The following is a 17,734-nucleotide window of genomic DNA, read 5'->3' as shown; positions in this document are numbered from 1 at the left end:
GCACTCTCATGATAAAGAGATTGCACTACAGTATTTGTATGAGGTGAATTGAAAAATACTATTTCTTTTGTTTATCATTTTTCCAGTGCAAGTATTTGTAATAAAAAATATAAAGTGAGCACTGTACACTTTCTATTCTGTGTTGTAATTAAAATAGATACATTTGAAAATGTAGAAAAGCATCCATGAATATTTAATAAATTTCAGTTGGTATTCTATTGTTTAACAGTGTGATTAATCGTGATTAATTTTTTTGAGTTAATTGTGTAAATTAACAGAGATTAATCAATAGCCCTATGCAAAACACAAACTGCCCTGGTTTGCTCACCACAGAAATGAGATGGACTAGAAACCTTTTATCCAAACTCTGTACTCAACCTCTGAAACTTTGGTGGTTCAGATAAATGCTTAAAATATAGTGAAGACAGATGAAACAAGGGGGTGCAACAAGCCGCTGGAAGGAACGTGGAGAGTAGATAAAGGGAATAGTTATGAGAATGTGTTTTTATAGGCCATGTATATGTACACTGACATGGTTTCAAGTTGATTATTTTTGTTTTTAAATAAATAATAAAACGGAAAATAAGTATCAGAAGTCTGTACCTAATGGGTAACAGCTGGCAATTTCCTGTAGACATCATAGTAGAATTGAATCTTAAGGAGGGACTTGAAGGAGAAAAGAGTAGAGGCTTTTATATACTACTTCATGCGTTGAAATTCTGGTCCGATTGAAGTCAATGTGAGTTTTATCATAGACTTCAGTAGGCCAGGATTTCACCTTTGGGGGGTCCATTTCCTATATATAGAAGAAAATGTGAAGATGGTTGTAGGAGACTAGACAAATGAGCAAGGGAGGCAAACCACCACTGGATGAGCAGGTGCCAGTAAGAGCAATGTAGTAAGTTACAAGAGTGGGTAAGTAAGGAGAAGCTAAGTGAAGGGCTGTAAAAATGAGGAGGCAGATGCTTGTGTTGAGGTGATGGGGAAGGGCAGCCACTGTAGGGACTCAAAGGGCCTAAATGTTTCATATCTTAATTTTATGTGAACATGCTATCATTTCATTTATAAAGAAAATCTATACTACTGCAAGATACAGTTGCACCGAATGCTTGGCCATAGGTTGTTTGCTAGAAATAAGAACTCTTTGCTGTCCGAAACATAAAATAATAGGACACCAAATTTCAGAGGCTGGAAGGCTGAGGCATTAAAGTAATGAGGTGGCATTTAATGCAAACTACAAAGGTGAGCTCTGACATTTTGTTTGGTGATTGCTGTGTCAAAACCTGAAGAGCTATTATGTATTTGAAGGAGTTTTTGAATGACTGAATAATCAATTCTTCAGTCAGTGCAGCTTAACAAAAGAAAATGAAGATGGAGGAGTTTGTGCAAAACAAACTTCATGTTTTGTTGAAATATTAAACAGCTCACCAAAACTTTAAAAACAAGCATACAAGACATGCATTTGATTAAACTTGGGCAAAAATGGCCACAGCTTCTTTATTTTTTAATTGTGCCCATTTTTAATTGACACCTCTAATTGTTATGTTTCCTGGGCAAATGATTTTTTTTCTGAAAAAGAAAGAAATTGTACCAGCTTCCTATGGTATCTCTCAAGGTTATACAGGAACCTTTTTTTGAAAGAAGATAGCTTTTTTAAATACAAACAAGTATTAAAATAAGATAGAGAACAGGGCTCAGGAACCTAGGCCCATCACTGTAAATAAATAAATAAAGCACTGTTAGTGGGCACTTGAGCTAGTGTGCAATACCAGCTTCTGAGTCTGCACACAACAAAACAGATACTTCAGAGGCAAACCAAAGACATGAACTGAGCAAGATCAAACTAACAGAAAATTGGCGGCAGGCTAGTAGTATGGCTGTGACCTCAATCAATGTGCTGTTAGTAAATGCTATATGATTAATGATGACATATGAATCCTAATCCTGAGTCCTATCCTAAATTGTACTTACTCAATGAACGGTTAGTGTCAACATTGCTAATGTCAGCTGTCAACAGTAGTAGTATCAGAGTTTGTTCCTGATGCTGAACTTCTGGAGTCCAAAGGAAGAGGAGCCATGACTGCTGCTCTCAAAAGACCTCTGTCCTGCTTCTCCTGTTACTGTGTCTGCATTCATTAGGATTGCCATTCTTGCTCTTTTACAATAGTGAAACCTCACATTTTTTATTTTCTTCATTTCATCTGTGGGGGTAGATGCTCCCGAGTCTCCTCCAGCCACCACTTCATTTCTAAAGTCTTTGCTCCTAGTTCGTAGCGTAGGTGGGGTTCTCTTGGCCAGGGATTCTCAACCTTTTTCTTTCCGAGCCTTCACCCTCCCCAACATACTATAAAAAGTCCACAGCCCACCTGTGCCACAACAATTTTTTCTGTATATAAAAGCCAGAGCCAACATTAGGGGGTAAGAAGCAGGGCAACTGCCCGGTGCCCCATGCCACAGGGGTCCTGCAATGCTAAGTTGCTCAGGCTTCAGCTTCAGCCCTGGATGGCAGGACTTGAACTCCCAGGCTTCAGCCCTAGGTGGTGGGGGCTTCAGCTTTCTGTCCTAGGCCCCAGCCGGTCTAATGCCAGCCCTGCTTGGAGGACCGCCCCCCTGAAACCTGCTCACGGCCCCCCTGGGGCCCTGGTTGAGACCCCTGGTTGAGAACCACTGCTCTAAGCAAAACAGTCAAAAGAAAGGTCCTTTCCTTTCTCTCTCACTTATGAGAAAGGGAAATGCAAGTGAAAGCAAAGACAGGGAAAGGTGTCCTGTCCCTCAGTCAGTCTTTCTCGGTTCAGCTCTCTGGGCATGGTCCATCAGTGAGTCTGTTGTCTTTTATTAGGGTCTACCTCCAGCCCCTCCTATTTGGTGTCCTGCTTTGCGGCTAGTCTGTGCAGTTTTGGGGCAGTGAGGCCTGCACCTGTCTCCCTCTTGGCTGATCTGTTTCTGTGGTGTAGCAGCTCTCCTCCTGTTCATCACCCCTTCCTGTGGCAGGTTTTCCCTTTTTAGGCTCCCCCCACCCAGGCAGAGCAAGCCTTTCGGTGCACCTTGTTAACGCTCAGCAGGTTCAGAAGAGCTCGTTAGTCTCCTCTCCACCAGAGCAAGGGTGTGTCCCTTCACATCATCCCTTCTTTCTTGCTCTTGGTTACAGGGCCGGTTCTAGGATTTTTACTACCCCAAGAGATTTTTTTTTGGCTGCCCCCGCCCCCAACCCCTTCCCCAAATCCCCGGCCCCACCTCCTCCCTCAGGCGTGCTGCATTCCCGCCCCACAACCCCCCCGCCCTAGCTCACCTCTGCTCTGCCTGTTCCCCTGAACATGCCGCCACTCCGCTTCTCCCCCCTTCCTCTCAGGCGAGGGAGAGGCCGCGTGTTCAGGGGAGCAGGCGGAGCGGAGGTGAGCTGGGGGGGAGCATAGGAAGTAATGGGGAGCAGGGGAGGGGGGGCGGAGAGGAACCGCTTCCCGCCCCAGCTCACCGCCGTTCCACCACAGCTGTGGAGGGGGAAAGTGGAGCGGTGGCAGCAGCGCGCTCGGGGGAGCAGGCGGAGGCGAGCGGGGGGCACATTTCTAGGGGCTGCATGGCCGGCGCCGGAATGCCGCCCCTAGAAATGCGCCGCCCCAGGCACCTGCTTGTTTTGCTGGTGCTTAGAGCCGGCCCTGCTTGGTTATCTCTCATCTTTCATAGAATCATAGAATATCAGGGTTGGAAGGGACCCCAGAAGGTCATCTAGTCCAACCCCCTGCTCGAAGCAGGACCAATTCCCAGTTAAATCATCCCAGCCAGGGCTTTGTCAAGCCTGACCTTAAAAACCTCTAAGGAAGGAGATTCTACCACCTCCCTAGGTAACGCATTCCAGTGTTTCACCACCCTCTTAGTGAAAAAGTTTTTCCTAATATCCAACCTAAACCTCCCCCACTGCAACTTGAGACCATTACTCCTCGTTCTGTCATCTGCTACCATTGAGAACAGTCTAGAGCCATCCTCTTTGGAACCCCCTTTCAGGTAGTTGAAAGCAGCTATCAAATCCCCCCTCATTCTTCTCTTCTGCAGGCTAAACAATCCCAGCTCCCTCAGCCTCTCCTCATAAGTCATGTGTTCCAGACCCCTAATCATTTTTGTTGCCCTTCGCTGGACTCTCTCCAGTTTATCCACATCCTTCTTGTAGTGTGGGGCCCAAAACTGGACACAGTACTCCAGATGAGGCCTCACCAATGTCGAATAGAGGGGAACAATCACGTCCCTCGATCTGCTCGCTATGCCCCTACTTATACATCCCAAAATGCCGTTGGCCTTCTTGGCAACAAGGGCACACTGCTGACTCATTTCCAGCTTCTCGTCCACTGTCACCCCTAGGTCCTTTTCCGCAGAACTGCTGCCTACCCATTCGGTCCCTAGTCTGTAGCTGTGCATTGGGTTCTTCCGTCCTAAGTGCAGGACTCTGCACTTATCCTTATTGAACCTCATCAGATTTCTTTTGGCCCAATCCTCCAATTTGTCTAGGTCCTTCTGTATCCTATCCCTCCCCTCCAGCGTATCTACCACTCCTCCCAGTTTAGTATCATCCGCAAATTTGCTGAGAGTGCAATCCACACCATCCTCCAGATCATTTATGAAGATATTGAACAAAACCGGCCCCAGGACCGACCCTTGGGGCACTCCACTTGATACCGGCTGCCAACTAGACATGGAGCCATTGAGCCATGGAGCCATTCAGATATTTAAATATTGAAAAAGACCTCAACGCCAAACACTCAGTGCTCTCCCATAACAAAATTAGAACTGGAATTACAACTGGCAAATGCAATTTAAACACATGCTCCGAAATCAATTATTAGCTTTTGTTAGTCAATTTTCAATAACAATTTTACCCAAAGTGTTTGAGATATTTAAAATAAATGAGATAAAGAGGGCAAAGCTTAAGTGAAGTTTGGATAATGGGGAGTTTTGGTTGACTTTTCTCTTTTGATGCCAACACAACTATCCTCTCCTTTCCAATGCACAAAAATGCTGTTTATCACAAGCATAAGATTCAGGTCAAGACCACTGGCCCTACAAGTTAACATAGTGATTGATTGGTTTCAGAGTAACAGCCGTGTTAGTCTGTATTCGCAAAAAGAAAAGGAGTACTTGTGGCACCTTAGAGACTAACCAATTTATTTGAGCATGAGCTTTCGTAAGCTACAGCTCACTTCATCGGATGCATACCGTGGAAACTGCAGCAGACATTATATACACACACAAAGATCATGAAACAATACCTCCTCCCACCCCACTGTCCTGCTGGTAATAACTTATCTAAAGTGATCATCAAGTTGGGCCATTTCCAGCACAAATCCAGGTTTTCTCACCCTCCATCCCCCCCACACACAAACTCACTCTCCTGCTGGTAATAGCCCAATAGTGATTGATGTTCTTTTCTTCCCCCTTGTGAACTGTGATCCATTGTTTTCCTTGTCAGCGAGCAAGCAGCTGGAGTTTTTGTTTTGTGTTTTTTGCTGCTGAAAAACTTCTTGCCATGAAATGGCACTGAATGTATTTGTGTGGCTCTTTTAAAGCACTTCGAAAGGTTATGAAATCTCTCAGCAGCGTGTTCTCTCCTTGAGGATAAAGACCATTCTCCACTTCACTCTTGCTAAAACATGTTTAACTTTTTAACACTGAGGGTGATTAACCATTCGAACAAACTACCAAAGGAAGAAGTAGATTCTCCAACTATTGGAAGACTTCAAATCAAGACTTGGATGCCTTTCTGGAAGCCACACATTAGCGAAACACAAGCTACTGGGCTCAATAGAGGGGTAACTGGGTGAAATTCTGTGGTCTGTCACACTGGAGGTCAGACTAGATGATCTAATGGTCCCTTCTGGCCTTAAACTGTATGACGGAATCTGTGATCTAAGCAAAGGTCAAATTAGTGGTGGTACTTATATTTGACTCTTGTTCATTTTACAGGTACTACAGTGCAACCATTTTGCAGATGTCGGGGGTTCAAGATGACAGTCTTGCAATCTGGCTGGCTGCAGTGACAGCATTTACAAACTTCCTTTTCACACTGGTGGGAGTCTGGCTTGTTGAAAAAGTGGGCCGCCGGAAACTTACGCTTGGTAGCCTAACAGGTGAGACATTACTTGGGGAATACTGTTTGATTCTAATGAAGGTGAACAAAATGAAAATAAGGCTCTGAATTCTCCTTTGATCAACACGATCTTCTAAAGAAAAGTAAAATAAACGACTGACTCATTTTGCACACACACAAGTAAAATGTGTGTGTTTAAATACATTAAGCTGAAGTACAGAGGGCCCTTTAAGAATGAAAATAATGTGCAGCTACGTGCTAAGAATGAAAGCAATTTTTAAATTTATCATAACGAATATATTTGTTCAGCTGCAATTTCTGCTTCAGGGCACAGTTGACAATAATATGTATATCCCTTTAAGACTTTAATTTAGGAGCAATCAAATGTGCCTAACTTCACAGTTGGTTAGTTTTTAAATATATAATATGGCATATGTAATTTTTAGAAACTAAAATGAATTTGTAACATTTTGTCAGAAATTATTATGGAAAGCAAAAAGACATATAATTGCTGTGTTCTTTTAAAAAGAGAAGAGTGCTGTTCTGTTCATTGCCCCTCCAAATATGAAATAGTAAAAGCATTATAGTTAATGGTTTAACATGAAGTGGCTAATCCAACATAGTCACATGAGAAACTAAAGTGTAAAATTCTGAATGCCTTATGAATTTTAGCCATTAGCTAAGCATTCTTCTATAATGGCATTAACATCACACTTAAACTCAATAAAAACAGTCACTTCTAGGAAGATGATATAGGCAGAGCTAGTAGCACTGTCTATCGTTAATGTAGCCCAGCGGTTCTCATTATAAGACCATGTTTTCATTTGCTTATATCTTAACCAGACTGTTTGGCCTGAAATTTTCCATGTCAAGTATCTGCCTCAGGTTGAGAGGCCTGGTTTTGTTTTGGAAAGTTTCAGCTAAAACAGTTCTGCCATTTCAGAGAACGAGATTAGGGAAAGGTACTTTGTTTTGCCCATTTTAAAAAAATTGTATAACTGTGTAGTTGAGAAGTTCTAGTACCCCATAGTTGGCCCAGAAACATGAAATTTGACAGTGGTGGTCTCTGTATCGAGGATCTCAACGTCTCAAGAGTAAAATAACTTACTAGTTCATTTAATAATTTATTTGCCAGAGTGGAACACCAATACATTTGGACAAAATTCTCAACTAATAGCACTTGAGCTGCAAAATTTGTCTACATTTATTTTGCCTACAAAACATGCATTTATGTGTGGTAACTGTGCGGGTTGGTATGCACAGTTAACCAATTTGTACATTAAAACATGTAATTTTGAGCAAATTTGGTATGTTCAACTTACAATAGGTACCCACATTTAAAATAATGCCTTTTCAGTGCAGATTTTGACAACTTAAATCTTCTTATACATGATTCAACAGCAGAAGGGTTGAAACTTGACAGAGATAACTTGGATAAAAGAGAGCAATCACCGTTAACCATCTACCAACTGAGTTCAAAGCCAGAATGTTACATGAAGTTATTTCCATCAATAGTATCTAGTAACTTAGCTGCTCCCCATAGTAGGCAATTTAATGACTTGCAGGAGACACCATGGTATGGAATATCAGGGTACATTCCTTGCATTCTTGTGACCTTTAGTATTCTCTAAAAACCTTTATGATCATAATTGAACACAGCAATGCTGAGAAAGTACTTCTTCAACTTTAGCTCAAGCAGATAAGTTTAAAATTAAAATTGTAAATGCATGAGGAATGGTCTCCATGCTAGCAACCCTCTGTTGCAATCACTAGTTAATGTTGAATGACTCACGTCTCTGCAACCTGCATCTTTTATTTTTCCATATCTGTCGGCACATGGCTTATGTATCTGATCATGCTCCCTAGACATGAAACTGATTTATCAAATCCACCTTTATTCTTTGGATTGAGTTGCTGATAGCTTTCATGCTGTTGACCTTTGTTTAAATTTCCTAGCCGTTTAAAGCACACATCAAAATAATATGCACTTCATTGCTTGTGACTGACTCCAGACCAGGCGACTTGTTTAGTCCCAAAACTGTTTACTGTATATCACTCTTACAGTAATATATAACGTTGTGTGAATTTGTCTAACTCTGTCATCTAATGCTATTTATTCAGTTAATAGTCATTCTTTTTCTGTGTGGTCTATCAAATATTATAATGGGGCATGAACAAAAGCAGAACAAAGCAGAATTGTATTACTTTATTATTACTCCCAAAATACTTTAAGCCTATTTCTTGCAATAACACAATACTGATCTTGTACTCTGTGTTAGGCATAGTGTATTTTTCAGTGTTTCAGTGCCAGAATTACAAACTGATCCTTTTGGGTCCTGACCATCAGGCTTTAGTCACTGCCTCCGGAATTTTTGGGCCCTTTGTGACCAGGCCCTCTAACTAATATATTCAAAGATCAATGATCTGAAAATGTTCATGCAAACATTTCTCGCAAAGCAGTTTAGTAAAGAGTAGATGGCCACTGTAGTAAAACCAAGAAGAATACTGTAAAGAGTGTGTGTGTTTGTGGTACTTAAATGCAGAACAGAATTAGTACGTAAAGATGTCCTTTTCTAGGTCCCTTCTCTTTACTGGGTTGCCTTCTTTCAATCATTTTAATTAGTGTTGTGTTACTTTTCATCATCTTTATCCTGTGGCCTTTTAAAAAAGGAAAAATGCAATACTGACTCCCATCGAGCTGAGACTGAGATCACATACCATCTCTAAATACTATTTAGAGCTTTTTGTGTGGTGCTTGGCTTTTAGAGTTTGGTTGGGGGAGGCAGTGTTGTGTTTGTAAGTCACATATTCTATGATGATTTCATTCTTGCATATCTGTTATTACTGCATTTTAATCGTCTGTGCAGCATACAGAGCATCTTAGGAGGAGGGATGCTTAATAAATAAACACTAGGTCCTATGTTGCTCTTTAGATCCTCTGGTGGGCAGTGTTTCAAATAGAGGGTTTTGTTATGTTTGTAAGTGTGCATTTTTCACTCTGCTACTTTAAACTGCCTTTCAAGGGAACTGGGAAATCTTGAACTCTAAACTGGTTACAACTGGTGCTGCCTCTGTGGGTAACCTCTCTGCTGTCATCTCTCAATATGTAAAATGAGGACAATACTCACTGGCTGCATGGATATATGAAAGCTAAGTGCAAGAAAAAATTGAAAAATGTGCACAAATGTATGAAGTTATGAAAAGCACCGTATAAGTCATAAGTATTATTTCTAAACATTACATAGTGTAACAGTGTGCACATTATGTACTGTCTTATGGTAATGACTTGACATTTATTGGACTAGCTGTGGTCTATAGTATCATTGTTAATGATTGGATAAAAAAGGTAGATTTACTCTAAATTCTTTTTCCTAAATTGATATGGACATTTTCCATTCTCTGCCAATGTTCTGTAAAGAAGTGTTTACCATTTGAAGTCTGGCATCTTCACTAGTTTCAAAGAGCTGGCAACATTTAAAAAAAATCCTACCATGCTGATAGATCGCTGAAAAGTTACAAAAGTTATCATAGGCTTCTTTCTGCCAAAAAAGGGGAGAAGACAGGCAGAATTTTAACAGGTTGGCTACTGACTCCGCTTAGTTTCCAACTCCTGCTATATTTTGATGCCAGTTGTCTTTCTTTCCTTTGTTCTGTATCTTCAAAGGCTGTTCATTAAATGTAAAATGTGCAGAGATTTTGATGGGTGTAATGTCTGTTTTAGTTTTTTTCTCAGGCTTTGGCAGTCTGAAAACACACTGTATTTGTACATATGACAACATTTTAGCTTTATGTAATAGAGAGGACATTAAATATCTTCAGAATACTTACAGTTTTTTAGCCTCAATTAATGATATGCTGTATTGGTTTGTGTTGTTAGCCAAAGGAAAACTTTCCACAGACGGAAATACTATATAATGCCTATTTGCCAAATCTGAATATTTTCCTCCTCCTTTGTACAAGGGGTTAAAGGATGAAGGAAGATGTTTCAGTATTAGGTCAACCTCTCAAAAGATGAACAAAGCATATTTAGAATGAATATAAATTTGATGATAGTTCCCCATGTGAAACATGTCTAAAAATATTTGATGTTCTGGCTTATAGGCATTTGGAAAGTACATTAAATCCAGGATGAGCTTCAGCATGCCCAGATGATTGTCGTTGATGTAAATAGTCATAGTAGCAGCACAAAGCCAAATATAGAATAAATTGAAAATCCACATTTTTATTTTGATGATGGCTTCGTAATTTCTCCAGAGATTTAGGCTTCCTGGTTTGGCTTAAGCTTTTGGCATCAGAAACAGATCTATCAGCGTAAGTAAACTGCCTGTGTGTGCTCAGAAAAACACCTTATTAATGTACACGCGTCCATGCTGGCAAAGTTGCTGGTAAATGCTGGTGCACAGTATTTTAATACCAGAATAATAGACTGGTTACTATAATACATCAAACAAACACTCTTTGCTACACAGGACATTAGTTGTAGTAGTAGTAGTAGTAATATTTTTCATATTTTGTAAATTGGTTTTCTCAAGAAACCAGATGTTTTCCTTGAAAAACATAAGAACCATATTATGGGTAGTTCTTTAAAGAATATCTGCCTAAGTTTTTAATGTGTAAGCCAGGCACACACAAGTGTGTGTGAGTTTTTGAATGTGTGTGTTGTGCTCTTCTTCTTAGATACAATTACATTCTGACTGCAATACCTTTGTTCCCCATGCCGACTGAACTGGGTAAAGTATTTTTCACTTGTCCGAACTATTACATAGTGGTGTTGTGCACTTCTAAACTTCCGCTGCACTCCACTTGTATGGTAGTGAAATGGGTTGTGAATCTGTCCCCATATGTTACAGAAGGACTTATTGTGTCTGCATAACTAAGGTAAAAGCTAGCTTCACATTATAAGTACTTTGTCGGATCCTTGGGTAAAGGTGTTAGCTAAATGTGTAATACAGCATACTATATTACATATATAGACATATACAGATATTTTCTGTGTGTGAAATGTATGAATAGTTAAATAAAGGAATACATGAGGGTGTGATATAGTATAAAGATTTTATCGGCATGAATTTGGGATAGTCACATACCTCATGACTGGTGAAGCCATATGTGAGCTTTACAGACAGTTCCAAATTAGCTTTCCACAAAACCATCATGTATTTCTCTGTGTGCCACCTATTTTAGAAAAAAAACTGCTGTAGGAATGGCTCGGGGAGGTATATTTTAATTATAGGCACGAGTTTTTGTATCCCTCCATCCTAACACCAAGTCCCTTTGTCACCATTAGTAGAACTATACAGGAATCAGAGGGAGCCATAAAACCCTCCAAAAATACCTTTAATTGCTTTTTTGTACCTAAAGATGTCACATTTTAAAGTTCTAATATCTGTGGTCTTTCCAGGACTAAAAATGAATGCTGAGTTCTACTGGGAAGTTGAAAATCATGATCTCCCCTTTCCAATAGCATAAAGCTCTGCAGGGCTTCAAGATATCAGGCTTTGAAGTCACACTATTTTTATTTGGAGAAAAGCTTTAACTGGTGTAGGGTTGATTCTTGTGCATCCTGAGCCCTGAACAGGTGAAATTTGGAGGAGGAAAACCATTTTTTTTCTGGTGGATTTATATTAAAAGTCTATTTAAATTTGCTTATGTAACCCTTCTGCCCGTCAGAGTTGGCAGCAACAAGGGCTGGGTTCAATATCTAGGGGTTCCATTCCAATAACACAATGCAAACCGGCTCGAGCCCCCACCCAGTGACCTGGGACAAATATATACCACCTCCGCTGGGCGCCTCCAAGAGGCAATACTTCCTCTCTCGCAAGCACATAGTCTGAGTGTAGCAAAAGCCTTTTAATAACAGAGAGAAACAATGTGGCATTATGTTGGGGAAACACCACCAACAGGATTCATAACACAACCCATGAGCAAAAAAAACCCACCCCAGGCAAATTGGGGCATGCCCTTTCCCTTTGGTTCTTGAGTCCAGCAACCCCAAATCACCCAAAGTCCCAAAAGTCCAATGCCCCAAAAGTCTCTGTCCCTGGTCAGGGCAGCCCCAGAGTTCGAAAGTTTATCTGCAGAGCTTTACCTCCCAACCTGTGTGGAAATGGGACGGGGGTAAGAGGCACCTTACATGATCTGAAGCTGACCGCCCCATAGCTCCATAGCGGCGCTCCGCTCTGCCAGCCGCCCCACAAACTCCTTCGCTCAGCTGCGCTCCGCTCCGCCAGCCGCCCCACAAACTCCTTTGCTCAGCTGCGCTCCACTCCGCCAGCCGCCCCACGAACTCCTTCGCTCAGCTGCGCTCCGCTCCGCCAGCCGCCCCACGAATTCCTTCGCTCAGCTCCATGGCCCACAAGCAGCTCCTGCCATCCACACACTGCTCCGCGTCGAACTGCTTCACCAGCTGTCCCGCAAACTGCTCCACAATATATCTTCAGGCTCCCCCACTACTTAACACAACACTCAGTGATTTCAGCTCTTAGGTGAATTCAGTTTGTAGTAGGGGAGCCCCAGTGCTGGTGCACTGTCAGCCCAAAGTGAGCTCAGCAGCCTATAACTAGACTTCTAATGAAATCAAAATTAGCTCTGATATTCCACAGTGGAGAAAGTGCAATTAGCATGTAAGGCCCTCATCAAGGGGCCCATGCTACCAAGTATTACTACTTATCTCCAGCCTCTCTCCATTCACACAGTTTTGGAACCCATGACCCTTGCCTAGCGAGTGCTACTTAGTTGATGGTGAATCCCTCCAGCATAACAAAAGGCCACGTACAGTTCCAAGCACAGTTCCCATAATCAGGGTAATAACAATTTATTCTTCCTGCCCCAATAACAGAGACACTGGGGATCCCACAGCAGCCAAAGTGACCATTTGGGCAGCTATGGTCTCATTCTAGGCGTGGTGGGTGTGCCTATGCAAATGAGATCGGCCCCTGAAGTTCTTTTCCACAAGTTGCCACACCTCACCACCAGATGTCAGGGTGGAGCTCATCCTGACACTGCTTACACTTAGGCTTTTAGAAGTAGTCTTAGAGAGATGGAATATTGGGAAAAGGGTACGAGTGCTGGTAACAAGTGCATGATATCTTCATTCATCAAATGACACTGAAGTTTATCATATTTCTTTGTAACTTATCACACGATTATCAACTTCATATATATAGGATGTAGAAAGATATGTATATAAACACAAACATAATATAAAATATGATATTTCAATATACAGTGATTGAGCTTACTAGAAATAGATAATACAAGATATAGTACACAGTATGGTATTCTTCCCCAAAAGCAAAATAACCTATGTTACTTATTAGGACATGGTGAAGGCTGACCAAGGTGTTATCAGTTTATATGGTCTAAGGTTTTGTGCTAGGAATGAACTATTTTTAATACACTGCATGTATCTATTTGCCTATGTCCTCCCCTTTTTGGTGTTACACATTGAGACAACAGATGCACAGAAAATTCTGGGGGCTCGAGTGGATTGGTAGAAAAAGGTTGATTCATAACAGCAGGTTTATATTTTTGGTAGCATTTCTACAAACTGAGCTCTGCAAAAAAAATCAAATTTATTTTCTTGTTTCTATATAACTAGGAATGCTGTGCTGCAAAAGCATGTTGCTATTGTCCTTCTTCCAGGTGGGTCTGGATGTCTGGGAGCTAGGGACATATTGTGATTTACAAGCCACTGTTTAACTCTGCTTTTTTAACATTATTTGTATCACTTAAGGGAATACGAGTTAATTCATACAGTCTTCAACTCCATGTTTAAAAAAAAGAAACAACTGAGTAATTTAATATCTGGATAATAAATCAGGAGCTGTTGAATTTAACACTGATCCCAACCCAAAAAAACAATTTTTTTCTCAGATCCTTATACAATAGATTAGCATAGTGAGGAAATACTGTGCTAAGCTCATATAAATTGGGTGTCTTCCTTTTTCCAGACCTAGGTCTATGCAGCAAAGAATTATTTTGCGTACTTTGAAGTAAAATCTTTTTTATTTTTGTATTTTAGGTACTACTGTAGCACTCATTATCCTAGCATTGGGATTTTTGCTGTCAGCTGAGGTCTCACCTCGAGTCAGTCTTAACCCAACAGATCCTTCAGGTCAAAATTCTACTTGCACAAACTACAGGTGAGATTTCATGATCATTGTTTTTTAAATGTCTTCTGCAAGATTTTCCCCAATTTCTCAGGTGTTGCAACCCTATTAAAACTCATAATGTTAATATTCAGTGAGTGCAAGACTGAGTAATTTTTTAAATGTAAGCGGCGAATGTGCTTGCTATTACTAGTCTGTTCATGGACGTTACACTGCATCACAACTGTGAGCTCTCCCAGAGAACATTTGTGCCCCTTGCCCTTTATTTTACTGTTTTTTAAAAAAAGGGTTCTGTTTTTTCAAATAGTGATAATTACAGACCCATTCATGATTAATTCAAAACACACGATCATGTTAACCTTTATCGATGGTAAATTGAACTTGTACTTTCATAGATAGTTCACCCCCAGTATTTGTTTCAAAAGATGAGTCATTTATTTAGAATGTTTTTCTAAAAAATATTCTATCATTTTCTGTATTTTGAGTTTTTGTTCACTTTTTCCTCCCCTAGTAAATAAAATATCCAAACTGGTAAGATAGCAAAAATTGTGTCTTTCTGCATACCAGAATTTAGTAAAGACTAAGCATCTTCTGACTTGACTTACCTATTGATATGCACAGGATAACAATCAGTAGCTAGTCTTTATCCCTTTGGAGACTGCAGTCTTGTATATGAGCTCTTCAGCATTCATTTGGCTGGCAGGCTGGAAAATGTCTCAGTCTCCCATTGAGAAAAGACTAGTTAAATGTGACTGAGTTCAAATGCTATAAAGGCTGAAACAATTCTTGTTGCAATTCAGAATCTTTGCTTGACAAGTTAAGACTGCAGTACAAATTAGTCTTGAGTTTATTCTAGAAATGAGTGAGTTGAATAATTTCTCAAACACTGTAAATATCCATGCAATTCAGTGTGCAGACTATTTGGGCACTAATATTCAGCTGTCTGTCCCTGCTATCTGCTATTCTGTCTCAGCAGCAGAACACAGGCTGATCAATTATTTTCCCCAGACTCTGTTTGGATTCTAATAAACTAACAGTGGATAACTAATTCCTAAGAGATCTAGGAGGATTGTGGGGATGAGGACCTACTAGTAGGGCCCTGGGAATGGGAGGGGCAGGTCTAGTTTCCCCAAAGATGTCAGAAGAGGTGGCAAGAAGTACATATGGCTGCTCATCATACCCCAGAAGTGAGTCTGGGGAGAGGAACCTCATAGCATCATGGAAAAAGTGTAGAAGAGATGCTGATAATCAGCTTGAATTCAGGGCTTTGGATACCAGCCATGTATTAGATCCCTGAATGCAAAAGCATCCTTTTATGTGTTCACTACCTCAGCAAAGACTACATATACTACTTTGCCTGGTTTTGATGGTTACCCATTCTCTTTCTCACATGGATCTAGTTAAGAGAGAGGGGAAAAAAGAGTCTCCAAAAAAAATAAAATAAAATAAAAGGTCCCTTTGCAAGGTGTGGAAGGAGATTAATAGTGAGATGCCTCAAGTATCCATACTAGAACCTGTGCATTCAGATCTGTGTTTGTCATTTGGAAGAGAGGTGAACGGTAAGTGGTGCAACATTTGCAGATGACAAAATTATTTAGGTTAATCACATCTCAAGACTATGAGGTCTTTCAAAAGAACCTAACAAAGCAAAGTGATTTTCAACCAGATGAAATTTGATGCAGGCACATTCCAGATAATTCTCATTTGGAAGAATAATTTGAATTACTTGTGCACATTGTTGATTTTGGAATTAACTGTAACTGATATTATTGTGGACATCTCAATGTGCAGTTGTGGGCAAAAAAGGCAAACAAGATATTAGACTATTAAGAAAGGGATGCCATTATATGAATTAATAGAATGCTTTCATCAAAATGTTTCTGACAAAAAGTGGATATTAATAGAAGAGGTCTAAAGAAGGTGGAAAAAAGGATTAGAAGTGATGAAAAACATCCGTATGCAGAGAGATTGAAAAGACTAGAACTGTCTTTGCATAAAGATAATAGTGAACATGTTAGAGGTATATGAAATAGTGAATGGAATAAGAGAGAAGGTCTTGTGCTCCTATTTATATTCTTATAGCACAGTTACAAGGAGACACACAATTAAACTAAAGACAACAAAGTTAAAACTAAAAAGCAGAAATGTTTTTCTACACTACACATACTTAACTTGTGAGCTTCAGTGCCAATGATTTAGCAGAATTCAAAACAGGTTTAGATATTTGTATGAATTACCAGAATGTCTACACTTATATTATACAGAATAAAATTGTATGTGGGATATCAATCCTCTTGACTCAGGTCATCAGCATACTACTAACTTCCTGAGATTAGAAAACCTTCCCTCATAAACCTGTTATCCATAACTGTCAGTTTGGGTGGGGAGGGTCTTACTTCCTCCTCTGAAGTATCTGATATTTGCCATTGTCATTCACAGCACTATGAAACCTCAGAGTTCCAGTCTCTTCCAGCCAAGACAATAAGAATAGAAAATTAATATTTTTAGTGGGTTTTCAAATGAAGAAAAAGCAATTAAAAAACATTTGCTCTCCAGTGGAGTCTCTGGAGGAGTTCAGCTCCAACCTGTCTCCGTTCCAAACCTTTTAATCCACAAGTACAGAATCCAGGAGAACAGCTTCTATCTATTCTATGAAATCTATTCCTATAATAGACTTCATACATAGACTTCACACTGTGGTTCTACTCTGAAAAGTGGCTGTGTTAAAATAGCACCTTGTTACTGAGTAGCTTTGCTTCCTGTGTATTCAGAGTCCTATCAAATGACTTCACTGGTTAAAATAAGTTTTAACTACCTCAGCTCCTATTAGAAATGCAGAGCAGAAGAGGGAACTCTATTCTTTCTCAATTAAGAACATAAGAATGGCCATACTGGGTCAGACCGGTATCCTTCCAGCAATGGCTGGTGCTAGGTGCTTCAGAGGAAATGAACAGAACAGGGCAATTATCAAGTGGTCCGTGCCCTATCGTCCCGTCCCAGCTTCTGGCAGTCAGAGGTTTAGGGACATGCAGACCATGGAGTTACATCCCTGACCATCTTGGCTAATAGATTGAGGATCCCTACGGGACAGCTGCTTCAGTATCTCTCATTGATTAGACGTCTCATAAGTAATAAGGGGGTCTTAATAGGTGTTTCAAAACCAAAAAATAACAGGACTTTAGGGAGGGTGCCAGCCATTAATGGAACAGCCACACTGGAGAACTAAGAGGCACTTTCAAAAATGCCCTCAGTTAATGCCAATGCATGCAGGTAATGAAGCTAACCATACCCCACCTAATGTTGACCTAGAGTTGGCCTATGAGGCAAACATCCAACTGTGGGTACATCTACGCTGCCAAAAAAACCCTGCGGCAGTGAGTCTCAGAGCCCAGGTCAACTGACTCGAGCTCGCGAGGCTGGTGCTGTGAGGCTCAAAATAGCAGCGCAGACATTCCCACACATGTTGGAGCCTGGGCTCTGAGACCCATCCCCCTCACCAGGCATCAGAGCCCAGGCTGGTGGAAAGTCAACACTAATATTTTCAGCCTTG

General features: G+C 40.6%; 1 protein-coding gene across 1 annotated transcript in view; it reads left to right on the top strand.

The window, feature by feature from the left end:
* SLC2A13 (solute carrier family 2 member 13) overlaps positions 1 to 17,734 on the top strand; it is a 326,327-nt gene that overhangs the window by 214,920 nt on the left and 93,673 nt on the right. Inside the window, exons 5-6 of the mRNA XM_084616563.1 lie at positions 5,950 to 6,113; positions 14,097 to 14,217. Coding sequence (XP_084472689.1) covers positions 5,950 to 6,113; positions 14,097 to 14,217 — 285 coding nt within the window. The remainder of the gene's footprint in view (positions 1 to 5,949; positions 6,114 to 14,096; positions 14,218 to 17,734) is intronic.

Source organism: Lepidochelys olivacea, assembly GCF_965140295.1.
Source record: "Lepidochelys olivacea isolate rLepOli2 genome assembly, chromosome: 1".
Classification (NCBI taxonomy): domain Eukaryota; kingdom Metazoa; phylum Chordata; order Testudines; family Cheloniidae; genus Lepidochelys; species Lepidochelys olivacea.
This window is presented reverse-complemented; position numbering and strand designations above follow the sequence as displayed.